The sequence below is a fragment of the Triturus cristatus genome, chromosome 2_1 (assembly GCF_964204655.1).
Source record: "Triturus cristatus chromosome 2_1, aTriCri1.1, whole genome shotgun sequence".
NCBI classification, from domain to species: domain Eukaryota; kingdom Metazoa; phylum Chordata; class Amphibia; order Caudata; family Salamandridae; genus Triturus; species Triturus cristatus.
In genome coordinates, this window is record NC_140581.1 from 31,563,379 (window position 1) to 31,582,780 (window position 19,402).

General features: G+C 52.5%; 1 protein-coding gene across 7 annotated transcripts in view; it reads left to right on the plus strand.

Annotated features, from left to right (window-relative positions):
* The window catches only part of LOC146863653 (putative E3 ubiquitin-protein ligase HERC1), a 1,482,062-nt gene that overhangs the window by 290,505 nt on the left and 1,172,155 nt on the right, over positions 1 to 19,402 (plus strand). For all 7 annotated transcript variants that reach the window (XM_085627737.1, XM_085627739.1, XM_085627735.1 and 4 more), the window contains exon 15: positions 4,321 to 4,473. In XM_085627737.1, the coding sequence (XP_085483863.1) occupies positions 4,321 to 4,473 (153 nt within the window). The remainder of the gene's footprint in view (positions 1 to 4,320; positions 4,474 to 19,402) is intronic.

The window sequence follows — 19,402 nt, forward strand, 5'->3', positions numbered from 1 at the left end:
CTACTCAAATACTATTGTATATGACCAATCGCATGTACATTTGATCTATATTTGTATTTTAAATAACTTCAAAATCCATATGGTTGGTTGTAGAGAGACACACTATCTGTTTTTAGATGATTGTCACTATGCCAATTCTGCTACTGTCATAAAAGCTTACTGCCTCATTTGTAGTCTCTCCCCGGCAAGATGAATAATAATTAATGGTTTGAACCAAGAATAAAACAGAAATTAATAAAAAATATTATACGTATGAAAGAGAAATAAAAATAAAATAAAAATAAATATAAAAGGAGACGTAAGTGCTTGAGGAAAAACGCATCAAGAGAAACCCTGCTTTTGAAAGCATCCATATGAAATGCAGAGTGCAAGTACAGAAGTAAATGAAAAAGAAAATAAAGAAAAGACAAAGTAAAGTAAGAAAAAGAAAAGAAAAAAAGCACAACATGAATGGATTAAAAACTTTAAAATCATCAAACATTGGATACTTTTAATTTGCTATACATTTTCTTTATCATTCTGTACAACAAGATTCATAAATGTTTTAAATGTTCTGAATCGGCATGAGACACCAGTTAGCCTACAGGGCCACTTAATTCCGCATCAGTGTTGAGACCTATCGGTATCTTGGTATTTAATCCAATAATGTACTTAGACTACAATCTCCTGCAATTTCTCTGTCACCACCCCTTATCTGTGCTTCAATTCTATCTATTGCAAAGAATGTCAGATGATTACAAGATTTTACATGAACTGCTGCAAAGTGCCTTGCAATATTATAGTTTTTGTCCTCGTGTACAATTGCCCTCAGTACTCGAATATCTGCTTTTTTTACAGGATTGGCCGTATTTCCTATATACCACCTGTTATATGGTCACACTAGTACATAAACAGTGTAATCCGAATTACATGATAATGTCTTATCAATGCTTTTCTCTTGTCCAGTGAGCGGTGATATATATTTATTGATGGGTTAACTATTCGTGCATGCTTCGCATTTTCTACAAGGTGCACAGCCTTTACAGGGATTTGTAAGCCAAGTTCTGTGACCTTCCACAACATTGTTGGACAGTCTGTCTCTCAAATTAGTATCCCGTCGATATCTAATCTGGGGATATGTGGTCAAAACATCCCAAAGACTTTCCTCATTTGAGCTCACTGGCCAGTACTTTCCCAATATTTTCCTGACTTAATTTGCCCCATTGCTAAATGTAGTAATGAATCGAATCAGTTCAGTTTGCTCCAATTGTTCATCCGGAATCTGTGGAGAGAGCAACTGTTGACTTGGAATCGCCTTTGCCTTGGCTAGGGACATTCGTAAAGATTTTTCCTGTTAGCCTCTCTCCTTGAATCTTTCCAACCATTTTGTACTCTCATTTGCAAAACCTTAATCCCTGCTAAAATTCCTTCTTGCCCTAAGTAATTCCCCATATGGAATGCTTAGAATAAGTGTTTTTGGATAATTGCTGTTAGCATGAAGTATTACATTCCCAGCTGTACTTTTCCTATACAAAAAGGTCTTCATAGCATTGTCTTCAATTACAACAGTGACATCTAAAAAGGTTACAGAGGTCTCACTGATGTCACAAGTGAATTTCAGATTCAGTTCATTGTGATTAAGTTCTGACACAAACCTTCGTGCTTCAGCTTGTTCGCCCTTCCAAATAATGAAAATATCATCAATGAAACGAAGACAAAGTATAACCTTGGTGTTAAGTGCTTCCATTGACCAATTATGTGCTCCTCTCACCATCCCAGAAATAAATTAGCCAAACTTGCAGCAAAGCAAGTTCCCATGGCCGTTCCTGGCTTTTTTCCAAAGGATTTGTTGTCAAACATAAAGAAGTTTTGCTCCAGACAAATCTCATTCCTTTCAATGATTATTTCTGTAGGGATCAAATATGAGAGCGATCTTGCCTTCAAGAAATGTCTTCAGGCTTCCACACCCGCTTCATGACTGATGCAGGTGTTGAGACTGCCTACATCCAAAGTAATAAGTAAGAAATCTGATTCCCATGGTATCTCCTCTATATGATTTACAAAATCCTTAGTGTCCTGAATATGTGATGGTTATGTGTTTACAAATGGCCTTAAAAAGAAATCTGCGTATTTCGATGTCTTTTCCAATAGTGATCCTACAGAAGACACAATTGGCCTTCCGGGGAGATTGACATCGTCTTTATGAATTTTAGGCAATAAATGCAAAACTGGAATCTTCAGATGCCTGAAGAATAAAAATTTGTATTCAGCCCATTCTAGTGGTCCCTGTTCCTTCCACTCCAAAGGTTTTTCAAAACATATTTCATCAGCATTAGTAAACAATGTTTTTAATATTATTTCACGACAATCAGAATCATTCAATTGCCTATACTCCTCATTTAGGTACATTTCCTTAGACAAAATTATCACATTGCCCCCTTTATCTGATGGTCTAATCACAATGTTGTTATCTGTGCGTAAACTTATAATGGCAGCTCTTTGTTTCATATTCAAGTTGTTTTTTTCCATCTTTATCTTGAAATTTTATTTTTCTTTGCCAATTTTTTGAGATTATTAGTGACTACTCCTTCAAATGCATCAGTAGAGTCAAAGGGTACTGTGGGTACAAAGGTTGACTTGATTTGAAAGCTACTCAGACAACTGTGATCCAATTCAATGTCTCAGTTGATTAAATCAATATATTTATCACCCACAAGGCCTTGACCTGGGTCTAATTCATTAAGCGTATGTAATACATCGATGTCTTCAATGGTTCAATTACTAGTGCTCTTAGATCTAGTCTTAAGACCCCCAGTTAAAAAGGCTCTTTGTTTTTGAGCATGCCATTAACGAAGTTTTAATTTTCTGGTGAATTTAAACCAGTCAATCCTAGCGAATAAGCAAAAGGTTTCGAGGGGCAAAATGACAGACCCAATTTTAATACACGTATTTCATCCTCATTGAGGATATGATTGGAGAGATTTATGACATTCTTATGTTGTTACTTTATTGTCCTGATTTCTTGCCCCTTGTCTCCTTTCCCCTGGGGGGGTGTTTGCTGTGTTTTGGCACTGGCTCCTTCTTGTTTGTTTATTTCTCCGCGTCCTCAACCTTTGCCTCTTCACTTGCCTCTGCCTTTGCCTCTGTAATTTTGCCAATTTTGCTAATTTTTCTCCTTGCTGATTGATCTTGATTCCTGACGGAAATGTGTTGGTTTACCTATATTTGGTCTTGGTGTACATGGCCTTCCATGCTCAGATATATCGCTCTCACTAAGTTCACTCGCACTTGTACTAGGGGCATCATGTATCACTGTGCTTTTTGGATCCTCTATTGCTCCTCTATACGTATCATATTTTAAACTGAATGTGAGAATTCTTCCTGACTCATAATCTTTTTGATCCCTCATAAACTTCTGTTGCAATTTTTCCTTAGTTTCTTCTTCCAATTTACTTATTTTTTCATTGATTCCTGTCATCGCTTTTTCAAAATGATTCCTACTTTCTGTGCGCAATATCTCGTGTGAAAAAGTGTCTATTTCCTGCAAAAAACGGTTTCGATCGTGCCACACATATCTAATTAGAATTCATAGCATTACTACTGAGCAGTTCTCCATATTAGTTGCTCATTTTTTTTAGCATTTCAGTATTTGGTTACTCATATGTAGGGACTATCATAATTCTTAAGCCCCTAGGGGCTCTGCCGCATTCAATATCCTTTTCCGGGGCAGTTTTCTTGACTTCTTGTTGTATCAATTATTCCAATTTGTAATATTTCTGTTTTATGTAGATAGCAATATTTTCTCCTTGTCCACTGATTGACTCAATACTGCTCGTGCTGAATAGCACGTCAGCTCCTGTTTCCTCTTGGCATCCACTGTCGCATTCCCAATAAATGATTCCGCCATACTGATCTTTACTCAAAATTCCAAATGAGAATGCTCATCGAGAGCAACACTGCCTACTCAATAGTAATAAACAACTGACCGCATAAATGGCCCAATGACCATCTTTCCATACACGCAGGGACACATACGCTCCAAGAGTTTGTGTATACACAGCGAATTAGTCCTCCGGCTTCCGCACTGTGATTCCAAAAAACGTAATCTGTATGTCACCCTGAGCCGAACATTGATCCACAAGTCCGCTGTCCTGGAGCGGGTTCCACGGTACACTGCATAAGATAAGCTCATTTCCTTGTCTGTCAGAAGCATTAGGTTAACATTTTCATATGTTTATACGGCTAACCATCACAAACCTGTTGGAAGATATTGAACTTGCCTTTTACTTTTTCCACTAATAGAGTTACTGGTTTTCTTCCTTTTTTATATCCTGTGATAAGGACCGTGTCTTTGTTGCTATGGAAAAGAACGGTGACAGCCAGCAGTCGCACCCTTCAGGGTCAGCGTGGGGCCCCCCAACACATCTGTACCACCTGCTGTCCTCCCTACACTGCCACCTACTGGCCCACTGCTATGCCTGCAACACAGAAGAGGTAAGAGGGGGTGGGCTCTTGCCTGCTGTCCTGCCTGCGCTCCCACTTACTGGCCCGCTGCTTTGCCTGCTCTGCAGAAGAGGTAAGAGGGGGTGGGCTCTTGCCTGCTGTCCTCCCTGCGCTCCCACTTACTGGCCCGCTGTTTGCCTGCTCCGCAGAAGAGGTAAGAGGGGGTGGGCTCTTGCCTGTTGTCCTGCCTGCGCTCCCACTTACTGGCCCGCTGCTTTGCCTGCTCCGCAGAAGAGGTAAGAGGGGGTGGGCTCTTGCCTGTTGTCCTGCCTGCGCTCCCACTTACTGGCCCGCTGCTTTGCCTGCTCTGCAGAAGAGGTAAGAGGGGGTGGGCTCTTGCCTGTTGTCCTGCCTGCGCTCCCACTTACTGGCCCGCTGCTTTGCCTGCTCCGCAGAAGAGGTAAGAGGGGGTGGGCTCTTGCCTGTTGTCCTGCCTGCGCTCCCACTTACAGGCCCGCTGCTTTGCCTGCTCTGCAGAAGAGGTAAGAGGGGGTGGGCTCTTGCCTGTTGTCCTGCCTGCGCTCCCACTTACTGGCCCGCTGCTTTGCCTGCTCTGCAGAAGAGGTAAGAGGGGGTGGGCTCTTGCCTGTTGTCCTGCCTGCGCTCCCACTTACTGGCCCGCTGCTTTGCCTGCACCGCAGAAGAGGTAAGAGGGGGTGGGCTCTTGCCTGCTGTCCTCCCTGCGCTCCCACTTACTGGCCCGCTGTTTGCCTGCTCCGCAGAAGAGGTAAGAGGGGGTGGGCTCTTGCCTGTTGTCCTGCCTGCGCTCCCACTTACTGGCCCGCTGCTTTGCCTGCTCCGCAGAAGAGGTAAGAGGGGGTGGGCTCTTGCCTGTTGTCCTGCCTGCGCTCCCACTTACTGGCCCGCTGCTTTGCCTGCTCTGCAGAAGAGGTAAGAGGGGGTGGGCTCTTGCCTGTTGTCCTGCCTGCGCTCCCACTTACTGGCCCGCTGCTTTGCCTGCTCCGCAGAAGAGGTAAGAGGGGGTGGGCTCTTGCCTGTTGTCCTGCCTGCGCTCCCACTTACAGGCCCGCTGCTTTGCCTGCTCTGCAGAAGAGGTAAGAGGGGGTGGGCTCTTGCCTGTTGTCCTGCCTGCGCTCCCACTTACTGGCCCGCTGCTTTGCCTGCTCTGCAGAAGAGGTAAGAGGGGGTGGGCTCTTGCCTGTTGTCCTGCCTGCGCTCCCACTTACTGGCCCGCTGCTTTGCCTGCACCGCAGAAGAGGTAAGAGGGGGTGGGCTCTTGCCTGATGTCCTGCCTGCGCTCCCACTTACAGGCCCGCTGCTTTGCCTGCTCTGCAGAAGAGGTAAGAGGGGGTGGGCTCTTGCCTGTTGTCCTGCCTGCGCTCCCACTTACTGGCCCGCTGCTTTGCCTGCTCTGCAGAAGAGGTAAGAGGGGGTGGGCTCTTGCCTGTTGTCCTGCCTGCGCTCCCACTTACTGGCCCGCTGCTTTGCCTGCTCTGCAGAAGAGGTAAGAGGGGGTGGGCTCTTGCCTGTTGTCCTGCCTGCGCTCCCACTTACTGGCCCGCTGCTTTGCCTGCACCGCAGAAGAGGTAAGAGGGGGTGGGCTCTTGCCTGATGTCCTGCCTGCGCTCCCACTTACAGGCCCGCTGCTTTGCCTGCTCTGCAGAAGAGGTAAGAGGGGGTGGGCTCTTGCCTGATGTCCTGCCTGCGCTCCCACTTACTGGCCCGCTGCTTTGCCTGCTCTGCAGAAGAGGTAAGAGGGGGTGGGCTCTTGCCTGTTGTCCTGCCTGCGCTCCCACTTACAGGCCCGCTGCTTTGCCTGCACTGCAGAAGAGGTAAGAAGGGGTGGGCTCTTGCCTGTTGTCCTGCCTGCGCTCCCACTTACTGGCCCGCTGTTTGCCTGCTCCGCAGAAGAGGTAAGAGGGGGTGGGCTCTTGCCTGTTGTCCTGCCTGCGCTCCCACTTACTGGCCCGCTGTTTGCCTGCTCCGCAGAAGAGGTAAGAGGGGGTGGGCTCTTGCCTGCTGTCCTGCCTGCGCTCCCACTTACAGGCCCGCTGCTTTGCCTGCTCTGCAGAAGAGGTAAGAGGGGGTGGGCTCTTGCCTGTTGTCCTGCCTGCGCTCCCACTTACTGGCCCGCTGTTTGCCTGCTCCGCAGAAGAGGTAAGAGGGGGTGGGCTCTTGCCTGCTGTCCTGCCTGCGCTCCCACTTACTGGCCCGCTGCTTTGCCTGCTCTGCAGAAGAGGTAAGAGGGGGTGGGCTCTTGCCTGTTGTCCTGCCTGCGCTCCCACTTACTGGCCCGCTGCTTTGCCTGCTCCGCAGAAGAGGTAAGAGGGGGTGGGCTCTTGCCTGTTGTCCTGCCTGCGCTCCCACTTACTGGCCCGCTGCTTTGCCTGCACCGCAGAAGAGGTAAGAGGGGGTGGGCTCTTGCCTGATGTCCTGCCTGCGCTCCCACTTACTGGCCCGCTGTTTGCCTGCTCCGCAGAAGAGGTAAGAGGGGGTGGGCTCTTGCCTGTTGTCCTGCCTGCGCTCCCACTTACTGGCCCGCTGCTTTGCCTGCTCCGCAGAAGAGGTAAGAGGGTGTGGGCTCTTGCCTGTTGTCCTGCCTGCGCTCCCACTTACTGGCCCGCTGTTTGCCTGCTCCGCAGAAGAGGTAAGAGGGGGTGGGCTCTTGCCTGTTGTCCTGCCTGCGCTCCCACTTACTGGCCCGCTGCTTTGCCTGCACTGCAGAAGAGGTAAGAGGGGGTGGGCTTTTGCCTGTTGTCCTGCCTGCGCTCCCACTTACTGGCCCGCTGCTTTGCCTGCTCCGCAGAAGAGGTAAGAGGGGGTGGGCTCTTGCCTGTTGTCCTGCCTGCGCTCCCACTTACTGGCCCGCTGCTTTGCCTGGTCCGCAGAAGAGGTAAGAGGGGGTGGGCTCTTGCCTGTTGTCCTGCCTGCGCTCCCACTTACTGGCCCGCTGCTTTGCCTGCACCGCAGAAGAGGTAAGAGGGGGTGGGCTCTTGCCTGCTGTCCTGCCTGCGCTCCCACTTACAGGCCCGCTGCTTTGCCTGCTCTGCAGAAGAGGTAAGAGGGGGTGGGCTCTTGCCTGCTGTCCTGCCTGCGCTCCCACTTACAGGCCCGCTGCTTTGCCTGCTCTGCAGAAGAGGTAAGAGGGGGTGGGCTCTTGCCTGTTGTCCTGCCTGCGCTCCCACTTACTGGCCCGCTGCTTTGCCTGCACTGCAGAAGAGGTAAGAGGGGGTGGGCTCTTGCCTGTTGTCCTGCCTGCGCTCCCACTTACTGGCCCGCTGCTTTGCCTGCACTGCAGAAGAGGTAAGAGGGGGTGGGCTCTTGCCTGTTGTCCTGCCTGCGCTCCCACTTACTGGCCCGCTGCTTTGCCTGGTCCGCAGAAGAAGTAAGAGGGGGTGGGCTCTTGCCTGTTGTCCTGCCTGCGCTCCCACTTACAGGCCCGCTGCTTTGCCTGCACTGCAGAAGAGGTACGATGGGTGTGGGCTCTTGCAGCTCTCAGCAGGGCTGGAACAAACTCACTTGCAGCTCACCAGGCAGGGGGTCATGGTTATACAGGGCGCCACACTCATTGAAACTGACGGTTGTTAGGGGTGTCGTGCTTCCGCAGTTATGCCATGGATAACAGAATCTCAGTGTCTCCTCGGATTGTTTTCCCAGGTGGTGCATCATTCCACATTATAGAACTGATTCTTAGAGGTTGTGGTGTTTTTACATCAGATCATGCAGCCTGACAAGCTTGACGAGCAAACAGAAGTGCAAAGCTAACAGAATGTGCTAATGCATGCATGTAGTATGTACCCATGCCTGTGTAGGCATGCATTAGCACATTAAAGCCAGCCCGGATAGGCAGCAGTTATCTCCTCATCTGAGCAGCCTTCTTGGATGAGTAAAGTCCATTTCTAATCCAATGAGATTGCTGCGCAGCTGCTCAATAAGGGCTTTCTCTTTGTCTAGCTGTCCCAGGATTACTTTCTGTACTAGAAATCAGCTAATGTAACCAATAAAAATTAAACACCCTGCAAAATTCTGTTAGCCAGATGCCAAAATATGACTGACACCCAACAGAACCAAAGCACAAAAGGGGATCACCCAAACAAGCTAACGGCTGAAAGGATCTGACCTAAAACCCTTTTCTGTGTATTCAATGTTATGCATTGTGCTAACATGAGCTCTGGCGAATAGCAAGCTATCGAGCCAGACTTAACAGTGTATAGCTACACGAATAACTCTAAGACGCTTTTATTAACCATAGGTTCAGCTCTCTGAAAATGGGTATAGTCACTAGGCCTGCTATAATGTCATATTTTATTAAGTTTGGTTGGATTGGCAGATAATTAAGGAGCATTTTGCACCGTTTCTGTAGCTTGCATAATGAACTTTGGACCTTACAATATTACAAAACATGAAGAAAACGGATGTTCCCTACTCTTTTAGGTTGAGCCTGGACAGCGCTTGTGCTGTCAGGTGATCTGTTGTATGTCCTTTGTGGGGCCTGACTCCTCCCACTGCTTAGGATTGGCATTTGTCTGTACCACTCAAAAATCGTAGCCTGCAAATGGCTAACGGTTGCTGTATGTCCCACCTTTTCTCATAAGTTAACTCCCATGGAGTACTGCCGCGGGAACGAGCAGTCATTGCACGCTGCTTGTTGTCTTTTGTTTAATTTACATTACGCTTCAATTCCCTGTGTCTTCTCTCCCCACCCTCTGCCCCCTCCCACAACATTGCTGGCCCGCTCCCCCCCACGAGGTCGCTGCTTTTTGTTTCTAATTTACATGAATAGAATAATTTTTTGGTCTAATTTAAATTAATAGAATACAGCGCGAGCATGGCGAGATTAAATGATTTGTCCAGATACACAGGATGTTGAGCTAATAGCGAGGCTCGAACATGGATCCCCGGCTCCCGAGTCAGCAGCTCTGATCCGCTTCGCCACATCCTCTCCCTTCTCTCTATCATTCTATTAAAGGCTTGTGAGGAAATGTTTGTGTAGGACCCGGGGTCACCGGGCCCTATGGGGGTAACGTGATTTGAGCGGTTGGGCACCAGAAGGCTTACGTGTGAAGCAACCATACAGCACACACAACCCCTGAAGCAGGAAGCGCACGCAATGACTGACACCACACAGTATGTTCAATGAAAATCAATCAGTTTATCTCAATCAGGATAGATTCAAAAGCAGTTCATTAGGTTTCAATGGGCAATGCCTGAATACATTTAAAACGTCAGGTTCAAAAGCATGTCACTACATTTCATTTGACAGTACCTGTAGCCAGTAAAACCTGATAGGGAACCCAAGCACGTCACCTGGGGGAGCGTCAAACACAGGGGTTAGACATAGCGTTGCGCATCTCCCCTTAATAGCGCTTCAAGATCAGGCATAGGAACCTAACGCTACACATAGCAATGGACTAAGGCTTTAAATCAGACCTAGGACCATAGCGCGGCACATAACCAATTTCTAGCGTGTTAAAGCAGGCCTACGAGCGTAGCGCTGCACACAACATTTGAATAGCGCTTCACAGCATGACATGGCACATAGCGCTACACATGGCAATTCACTAGCACGGGGAACCAGGCCCTAGGAATATTTCGCTGCACACAGCAGTTCAATAGTGCTTAGAATCCGGCTGCAGGGACATGACACTGCAAATAGCAAGTTGATAGCCCCGTGTACCAGGCACCCAGAACGTAGCGCTGCCCCTAGCTATGGACTGGTGCTTTGAATCAGGCAGTTCGTGTGGCGTGGTAATTCCTTGGCGCTTTACAGGGGATGGGGCAGTTCCACGCAGCGCGGTCCCTGGAAGGCAGTCCAGGGTCCAACAGTCTCGGGCAAGCTTAGGGGGCAGTGGAGACTTCTCTGGGGATCTCCCCGGGGGAGGGGCGTGTTCCGGGCCTCGTGGGGCCTCCCGCCCTCCTCCCCGGAGATTACCTGCGTCGGATACCTTCTGCCTCACCAGCGGGGGACCTCGCGGTGCTCTCTGGCCTCCCGGCGATATCCGGGTCGAGGGCCTCTCTCTTGCGGGCTTCTCCCGCTGAGCTGATTGGCGCGGGGAGTGGGGGACCAAGCGCGGGGCTCCCGGACGGGCCAGACGTGGCCGGGGAGCTCCGCAGTGTTCGCCGATGCTTTCAGGGATCTCCTCACGGCGGTAGAGGCCCGCGCCCGCAGCCGCCAATGGCAGTGCGGTCTGCGGGGGCGCGGCCTGATCGTCCAATGGCGCTACGGCGGGGGCGGCGTTTGGCAGTCCGCCCCCGTCAGGTGACCTGAGCGCCTGGCTTCAGGCCTACGCGGTCTTCGCTTCTTTCCGGCGTTCTTCTCCGCTATAGGACCACGATACCTCGGCGGCGATGGCAGCGGCGGGGCCCCGGGCTTCTCCGCGGGCCCCGGTGACGATGGGGGCAGACTTCGGGGCCCCGGGCCGCAGCGGTGAGTGCGCCTCGTATCCCCACGGCAGAGGGGGCTGAAATTAAGGGGCGACTTCGGCGACCAGCGCCTGGTACAGGACGGACATGGGGATCCCAGGCAAGGTCGGGGAGCGCAGGGGTCACAGCGCTAGTACCTGGTTGATCCCCCAGCGGTCCAGCAGTAATTCTCCGCTTGTAAGTTTCAGCAGTAGCTTCAGCAGTACTTTCAGCAGTAATTTTCAGCAGTAGTTTCAGCAGTTATTTCAGCAGTTATTTCAGCAGGAATTTCAGCAGTAATTTCAGCAGTCTTGGTGGCGCAGTTGTCTTTGGCGCCCTTAGGGGTTCTGTTCCTTGGTGGGGGGTGAGTTGGTGACTAGCTCCCTCCTAGTCAAGCTTGGCAGATCATCCCGGGGTCTCCCTACCGCTGGGCCAGATCAGTGGGTAGTACAGGATTCCTCACTCACTTAAAGGGCAGTGCCTAAACCCTGTCACCTTCAGAGGCATAAGTCCCTGCCTAGGCCCTACCGCCTAAAACTCCTGCGTGGGTTCCCCAGGTCTGCTTTACCCCAACTGACTAGAAAAAGTTCCCTCCCTCTGTTAAGTAGCCCTAGGTCAGGTGACCACCTCCTAAGACAGCAAAAGTAAAACCCCACCCTTCTTCTAGAAGGTTCCAGCACATTCCAGGAGCTTCCCCACTCTAGGTATAGGACAAAAAAGGCGGGCTGGTGTCGCAACATTGTTGTGGGGTCCCAGCCAGCTCCTCATCGCTAAGGCGGAAAAACCGGGAGAGACCGTCAGCATTGGCGTGGTCAACTCCGGGCCGATGTTCCACCCGAAAGTCCATCCCCTGTAGGGAAATGGACCACCTCAGCAACTTGGAGTTTTCGCCTCTCATCTGCATGAGCCAGCGAAGGGGGCGGTGGTCCGTCTGAATCAGGAAGTGAGATCCAAAGAGGTATGGCCTCAACTTCTTCAGAGCCCAGACCACTGCGAAGGCTTCCCGCTCGATGGTGCTCCATCGCTGTTCCCGAGGGAGGAGTCTTCGGGAGATGAAGGCCACAGGTTGATCTTAGCCTTCGGTGTTGAGTTGCGAGAGCACCGCACCTATGCCGTGCTCTGAGGCGTCCGTCTGTACAATGAACTCTTTACTGAAATCTGGGGTTGCGAGTACTGGAGCGGTACACATCGCATGTTTCAGCGTTTCAAATGCCTCCTGGCAAGCAGCTGTCCATATGACCTTGCGAGGTTGTTTCTTGGACGTCAATTCTGTCAAGGGGGCTACGATGGTGCCATATCCCTTGACAAACCGGCGGTAATACCCAGTGAGGCCGAGGAAAGCTCGGACCGCAGTTTGGGTCTTGGGGGGCTCCCAGGCCATGAGGGTCTCTATTTTGGCCTGGAGGGGTTGCACCTTACCCCCGCCCACCAGGTGTCCCAGGTACACGACAGATCCCTGTCCAATCTGGCACTTGCTGGCTTTAATGGTTAGGACAGCGCGTTGCAGAGCCTGCAGTACCTGCTGGAGGTGCTGCAGATGGTCCTCCCAGGTGCTTCTGAAGACAGCTATGTCATCCAGGTAGGCCGCTGAGAAGGACTCCAGGCCAGATAGTACCTGATTCACTAACCGCTGGAACGTGGCCGGAGCATTTTTGAGCCCAAAGGGCATCACTCGAAACTGAAAGTGGCCCTCGGGGGTGGAGAACGCTGTCTTCTCCCTTGCTCCTTCGGCCATGGCAATCTGCCAATATCCGGATGTCAGGTCGATGGTGCTGAGGTACCGGGCTGCTCCCAGCCGGTCCACCAGCTCGTCTGCCCGTGGGATGGGGTGAGCATCTGTCTTCGTGACAGAGTTCAACCCTCTGTAGTCCACACAAAACCGAAGTTCCGGTGTGGTACCCGGTGGGGCCGCTTTCGGCACCAACACCACCGGACTAGCCCACGGGCTGCTGGAAGGTTCTATCACCCACAGCTCCAACATTTTGGCTACCTCACGCTGGATGCTATCCTTCACTCGGTCAGAGAGCCGGTAAGACTTGTTCTTCACCGGGGGGCTGTTCCCTGTGTCCACATCATGGGTACACAGATGAGTGATTCCGGGCGTGAGGGAGAACAACGAGGCGAACTGTCCCAGGACATGGCGGCAGTCCCTCTTTTGCTCTGGGGTCAAGGATGGGGAGAGGATTACGCCCTCCACCGAGCCATCCTTCTCCTGGGCCGCCAGAAGGTCAGGCAGAGCCTCACTCTCTTCCTCTTTGCTCCCATCCATCACCATAAGGAGAGCAAGCTCTGATCGCTCATGGTGCGGCTTCAGGCGGTTGACGTGGAGCACCCGATGGGGCTGACGGGTGGTCTTCAAGTCAACTACGTAGGTGGTCTGGCCTCGTCGCTCCACAATTTCGTACTGCCCAGTCCACCGGTCCTGGAGGGCACAAAGCTCCCCAGGTTCCATGACCCACACCTTCTGTCCAGCGTCCAACTCTACCGTCCGAGCGTTGCGGTCATACCACTCCTTCATGACGGCGTGGCTAGCCTCTAGATTCTCTGAGGCTGCCTTCCACAGCTTGGCCATCTGGCTGCGGAACGCCAGCATGTAGCTGACTATGTCACGGGGAAGCTTCTGCGAAGTCTTCTCCCACCTCTCCTTAACCAAGCTGAGGGGACCCCTAACGGGATGGCCATAGAGCAATTCAAACGGGCTGAACCCGACTCCCTTCTGCAGTACCTCCCGGTAGGAGAACAACAAGCAGGGAAGGAGGACGTCCCATTTACGCCTCAAGCCCTCTGGCAGGCTCCGGATCATACCCTTCACGGTTTTATTGAAGTGCTCTACAAGTCCGTTAGTCTGGGGGTGGTACGGAGTGGAGAACCGGTAGGTCACCCCACACTCCTTCCACATGGCCTGCATGTAGGCCGACATAAAATTAGTGCCCCTGTCTGACACCACGACCTTGGGGAATCCCACTCGGGTAAAAATCCCCAACAGTGCCCGCGCCACCACCGGTGCAGTGATGGTCCTCAGAGGAATAGCCTCTGGGTACCGAATGGCGTGGTCCACCAAGACCAGAAAGAACCGGTGTCCCGCTGCGGTCGGAGGATCCAACAGCCCAACAATGTCTATGCCGACCCTCTCAGAAGGGGTCCCGACCACCGGGAGCGGTTCCAACGGGACCTTCAATTTAGTCCCAGTCTTGCCACTTGCCTGACAAGACTTGCAGGTCTTACAAAATGTGTCTGAGGCAATCCTCATCCTGGGCCAATAAAAATGGGGGACCAACCGTGCAAAGGTTTTGTCCTGACCCAGATGTCCGGCTAAGGGTATCTCGTACGCTAACTCCAGCAGGAAGGCCCGGTAACATTGGGAGACCACTATGGCCCTCGAAGATCCATGTACCGGCACCCTGGGCTCACTGTATAGGAGACCATCCTCCCAATACACATGATAACCTCCCAGCTCCTGACTGGCCACTTGGGCTTCGGCCTGCCGCCGCATGCCTTCTAGCGTGGGGCACGTCCTTTGTGCCTGACAAAACTCCTCCCGGGTAGGTCCTCCTTCCACATGCCAGTCAGCAAGGGTCGGCAAGTCCTCCACAGGAACGACATCTACCTCCGCGGACTCCGGAGGCACCTCTGCGGCCTCCCCATCCATCTCACGGGGCATGTCCTCTACCACCTTCTTCTTTCCATGTTTGGCTTTGGGTTGGGCCATGATTCCAGGCTCCAACCCAGGGTGAGTTCCATGCCGGGCAGCCATGGACCGCGTGCTTACGCAAGTCCACCCTGGTAACCCCAGCATCTCTGTATGAGCTCGAAATTCTGCTTCTCTCCACTCGGTGTGCTCCAGATCGTTCCCTAGCAAACACCCCACAGGCAAGGCAGGGCTCACCGCAACTCTCAGTAGGCCTTTGACTCCTCCCCACTCAAAGGGAACTTGAGCCACTGGATAGTGACTCACACTGCCGTCAGCCAATACGGCCGGATGGAACTCCTCTGGGATTACTTGCTCTGGGGACACCAGCCGCCTCACGACAGTGGTCATGCTGGCCCCTGTGTCCCTCAGAGCCTCCACCTCCTCCCCGTTAATTCTCACCTTCTGCTGGTATATAGCAGTATTCGGGTGTAGGGACACTACGGGATCCATCTCTCTATCCCCGAGTGAAACCAGGGCCAGGCCTGTCCACTCCCCTTCCCTATCTAAGGGCAGCTCCACCCCAAGCGCTACACTACTTACCCCGGGGCTCTTCCCGCCCGTTGGGGCTGGGGGTCGCTTGCGACACTTGGGATCTCCCTTGTAGTGTCCAATCTCCCCACATTCGTAGCACCTCACAATCCTTGGCTGCTGACTCCTGTCAGGGTAAGTGGGTTTTGGGGAATTGGACGGGGGTGGGGTTCCTACTCCTTTCCCAGACTTATTTTGGGGACCTTTCGAGAACTCCACCTTTTTATATCCCCCCTCTCTCTTCTGGGGGAAACCCTGTCCGCCTTTCGAGCCATCTCCCCCGGGGCCCTTGTGAGACACCCGGGTGCTCACCCAAATATCTGCCTCCTCCGCAAGCTCACGGGGATCCGTTATCTTGCGGTCCACCAGATGTTGGCGCAGCTCCGGAAAGCACTTATCCAAGATGTGCTCCCGTAAAAAAGGTTGTACAAGCCCTCGTAATCATGTGCTTCGCTGCCACGCACCCAACCATCTAGCGCCTTACGGGCGTAATCAAAAAAATCCACCCAAGTTTGTGTGGACAGCTTATGGCTGCCACGGAACTTCTGCCGATACCTCTCGGGGTTGAGGCCAAATTTCTTAAGCAGGGCTTCCTTCATGGGGGCATACCTGACCTGATCTGCCTTCGCTAAATACAAAAGGGTGTCCCTGACATCGGGAGGTATGTAGCGATACAGGCCACCCCCCCAGCTACTCTCAGGTACCCCATGGGCTGTCAAGGCCACCTCGTATGCCTCCAGCCACTTGGCGATGTCATCCCCCCTCGTGTAACTGGCAATCACGTCCTTGGGCAAATAGAATTTTGACTCCTGGGGAGTCTTTGGTACGCTGCCACCATTTTCCTTATTGGACGCATTCAACTGGAGAGCGCGCAGCTCCAACTCTTTCAGCTGAAGCTCGTGTGCCAGCTTCCTTTCTTCCATCGCTAACCTTCTATTTTTCCTTTCCTGTTCTAACTTGGCAAGCTCCCACTTCAACCGCCTCTCCTCCCTCCTGTCCTCATACTCCTCTGGAGACGCGCTCCTCCTAGACCCTGTCCTACTGCTGGCCCCAGAACGTCTCCCTGGTGGCCCATTTTCAGACATGTCCACATTGAGCAGGTCTAGTACCTCTTGCGCGCTCTCCTCCTGAGGTGCATCCTGTGCCTCCTGTCCCTCCTCCCCTCTCCCCTCTGGGTGGGCCTCTACCCATGCCCTTAAGGCGGTGCGGAGTTCCGGTCCTTTGACCTTCCGCATCCCAGGCATCCCCATCCCCTGCCCGAATTCCCTCAGTTGCCTTACAGTGTACCCCTCGAGGTCGGCTAACCGGAATTCCATCGTGACAGGTGGGGACCTAGATACTAAGGAGAAAAAAAATACTAGGATACGGGTGACAGTTGCAAGCTAATCAGGATTCTACACCCTCAGCCTGGACAGTGGAATTCAATCAATGCAGTAATAAATGGTTGCAGAGCTTAACCACTATAGGCGTCTAATTGCGGCGCCCTCCGCTTCACTGGAGGGTGCTCTATGGTCACAGGTCCTTATCCCACCGCTCGCCAACAATGTAGGACCTGGGGTCACCGGGCCCTAAGGGGGTAACGTGACTCGAGCGGTTGGGCACCCGAAGGCTTACGTGTGAAGCAACCATACAACACACACAACCCCTGAAGCAGGAAGCGCACCACACAGTATGTTCAGTGAAAATCAATCAGTTTATCTCAATCAGGATAGATTCAAAAGCAGTTCATTAGGTTTCAATGGGCAATGCCTGAATACATTTAAAACGTCAGGTTCAAAAGCATGTCACTACATTTAATTTGACAGTACCTGTAGCCAGTAAAACCTGGTAGGGAATCCAAGCACGTCACCTGGGGGAGCGTCAAACACAGGGGTTAGACATAGCGCTGCGCATCTCCCCTTAATAGCGCTTCAAGATCAGGCATAGGAACCTAACGCTACACATAGCAATGGACTAAGGCTTTGAATCAGCCCTAGGACCATAGCGCGGCACATAACCAATTTCTAGCGCGTTAAAGCAGGCCTACGAGCGTAGCGCTGCACACAACATTTGAATAGCGCTTCACAGCATGACATGGCACATAGCGCTACACATGGCAATTCACTAGCACGGGGAACCAGGCCCTAGGAATATTGCGCCGCACACAGCAGTTCAATAGTGCTTAGAATCCGGCTGCAGGGACATGACACTGCAAATAGCAAGTTGATAGCCCCGTGTACCAGGCACCCAGAACGTAGCGCTGCCCCTAGCTATGGACTGGTGCTTTGAATCAGGCAGTTCGTGTGGTGTGGTAATTCCTTGGCGCTTTACAGGGGAGGGGGCAGTTCCACGCAGCGCGGTCCCTGGAAGGCAGTCCAGGGTCCGACAGTCTCGGGCAAGCTTAGGGGGCAGTGGAGACTTCTCTGGGGATTTCCCCGGGGGAGGGGCGTGTTCCGGGCCTCGTGGGGCCTCCCGCCCTCCTCCCCGGAGATTACCTGCGTCGGATGCCTTCTGCCTCACCAGCGGGGGACCTCGCGGTGCTCTCTGGCCTCCCGGCGATATCCGGGTCGAGGGCCTCTCTCTTGCGGGCTTCTCCCGCTGAGCTGATTGGCGCGGGGAGTGGGGGACCAAGCGCGGGGCTCCCGGACGGGCCAGACGTGGCCGGGGAGCTCCGCAGTGTTCGCCGATGCCTCCAGGGATCTCCTCACGGCGGTAGAGGCCCGCGCCCGCAGCCGCCAATGGCAGTGCGGTCTGCGGGGGCGCGGCCTGATCGTCCAATGGCGCTACGGCGGGGGCGGCGTTTGGCAGTCCGCCCCTGTCAGGTGACCTGAGCGCCTGGCTTCAGGCCTACGCGGCCTTCGCTTCTTTCCGGCGGCCTTCTCCACTATAGGACCACGATACCACGGCGGCGATGGCAGCGGCGGGGCCCCGGGCTTCTCCGCGGGCCCCGGTGACGATGGGGGCAGACTTCGTGGCCCCGGGCCGCAGCGGTGAGTGCGCCTCGAATCCCCACGGCAGGGGGGGCTGAAATTAAGGGGCGACTTCGGCACAGGTACAGGACGGACTAGGGGGATCCCAGGCAAGGTCGGGGAGCGCAGGGGTCACAGCGCTAGTACCTGGTTGATCCCCCAGCGGTCCAGCAGTAATTCTCCGCTTGTAAGTTTCAGCAGTAGCTTCAGCAGTACTTTCAGCAGTAGTTTCAGCAGTTATTTCAGCAGTTATTTCAGCAGGAATTTCAGCAGTAATTTCAGCAGTCTTGGTGGCGCAGTTGTCTTTGGCGCCCTTAGGGGTTCTGTTCCTTGGGGGGGGGGGTGAGTTGGTGACTAGCTCCCTCCTAGTCAAGCTTGGCAGATCATCCCGGGGTCTCCCTACCGCTGGGCCAGATCAGTGGGTAGTACAGGATCCCTCACTCACTTAAAGGGCAGTGCCTAAACCCTGTCACCTTCAGAGGCATAAGTCCCTGCCTAGGCCCTACCGCCTAAAACTCCTGCGTGGGTTCCCCAGGTCTGCTTTACCCCAACTGACTAGAAAAAGTTCCCTCCCTCTGTTAAGTAGCCCTAGGTCAGGTGACCACCTCCTAAGGCGGCAAAAGTAAAACCCCACCCTTCTTCTAGAAGGTTCCAGCACATTCCAGGAGCTTCCCCACTCTAGGTATAGGACAAAAAAGGCGGGCTGGTGTCGCAACATTGTTGTGGGGTCCCAGCCAGCTCCTGGCAGCTAGGGTGCTACTAGAAAGGCCACTCCGCAGTAGCAGGGGCCTGTGGCAGCCATCTTAGGGGAAGGGAGCACCTGCACCTTAACACTGATTGGCAATGAAAAGGCGCCCGGAGACCTAAGTCCAACACAAAAATGAGGGTGGAAAAAATGAGGCATGATCCAAAATACAGGGGAAGACCACCCTAGGGCTGACAGGTCTAACAGTTTGATATATAGCGACCCTAGAACCAGAAAAATACTGGCCATTATGCATAGCATTGCAAAATTATAAATCCTAGTTTTTAAATAGAGCACGCAGTACGAAAGGAAAGTTGTCTGGACCCTTTTCTGCTTGTGGCTTTGAACTTTCGCGCTAACTAGGAGTACCCATAAACCAGCAGTGCCATAGAATTGGTTAAATTGCAACGGTGCACTTTAGACATTTGCGTGTTCCTGCGTCGCATCAGGGGCTTGCCGAACCCGTTATGGGCATCTAATAACACTGAGTATTATTTCCTAAATGCATCGCCGTACGCGGGAAATGGCAGTGCAGCGCCCCCATTGTGAGAGCCGGGGACATTCCGCTGCTGAGATTACTTCACACTCTTTATCCACTTGCCAGTCACTTGTTGCCACGGAGACCAGTGAATGAATGAATGAAAA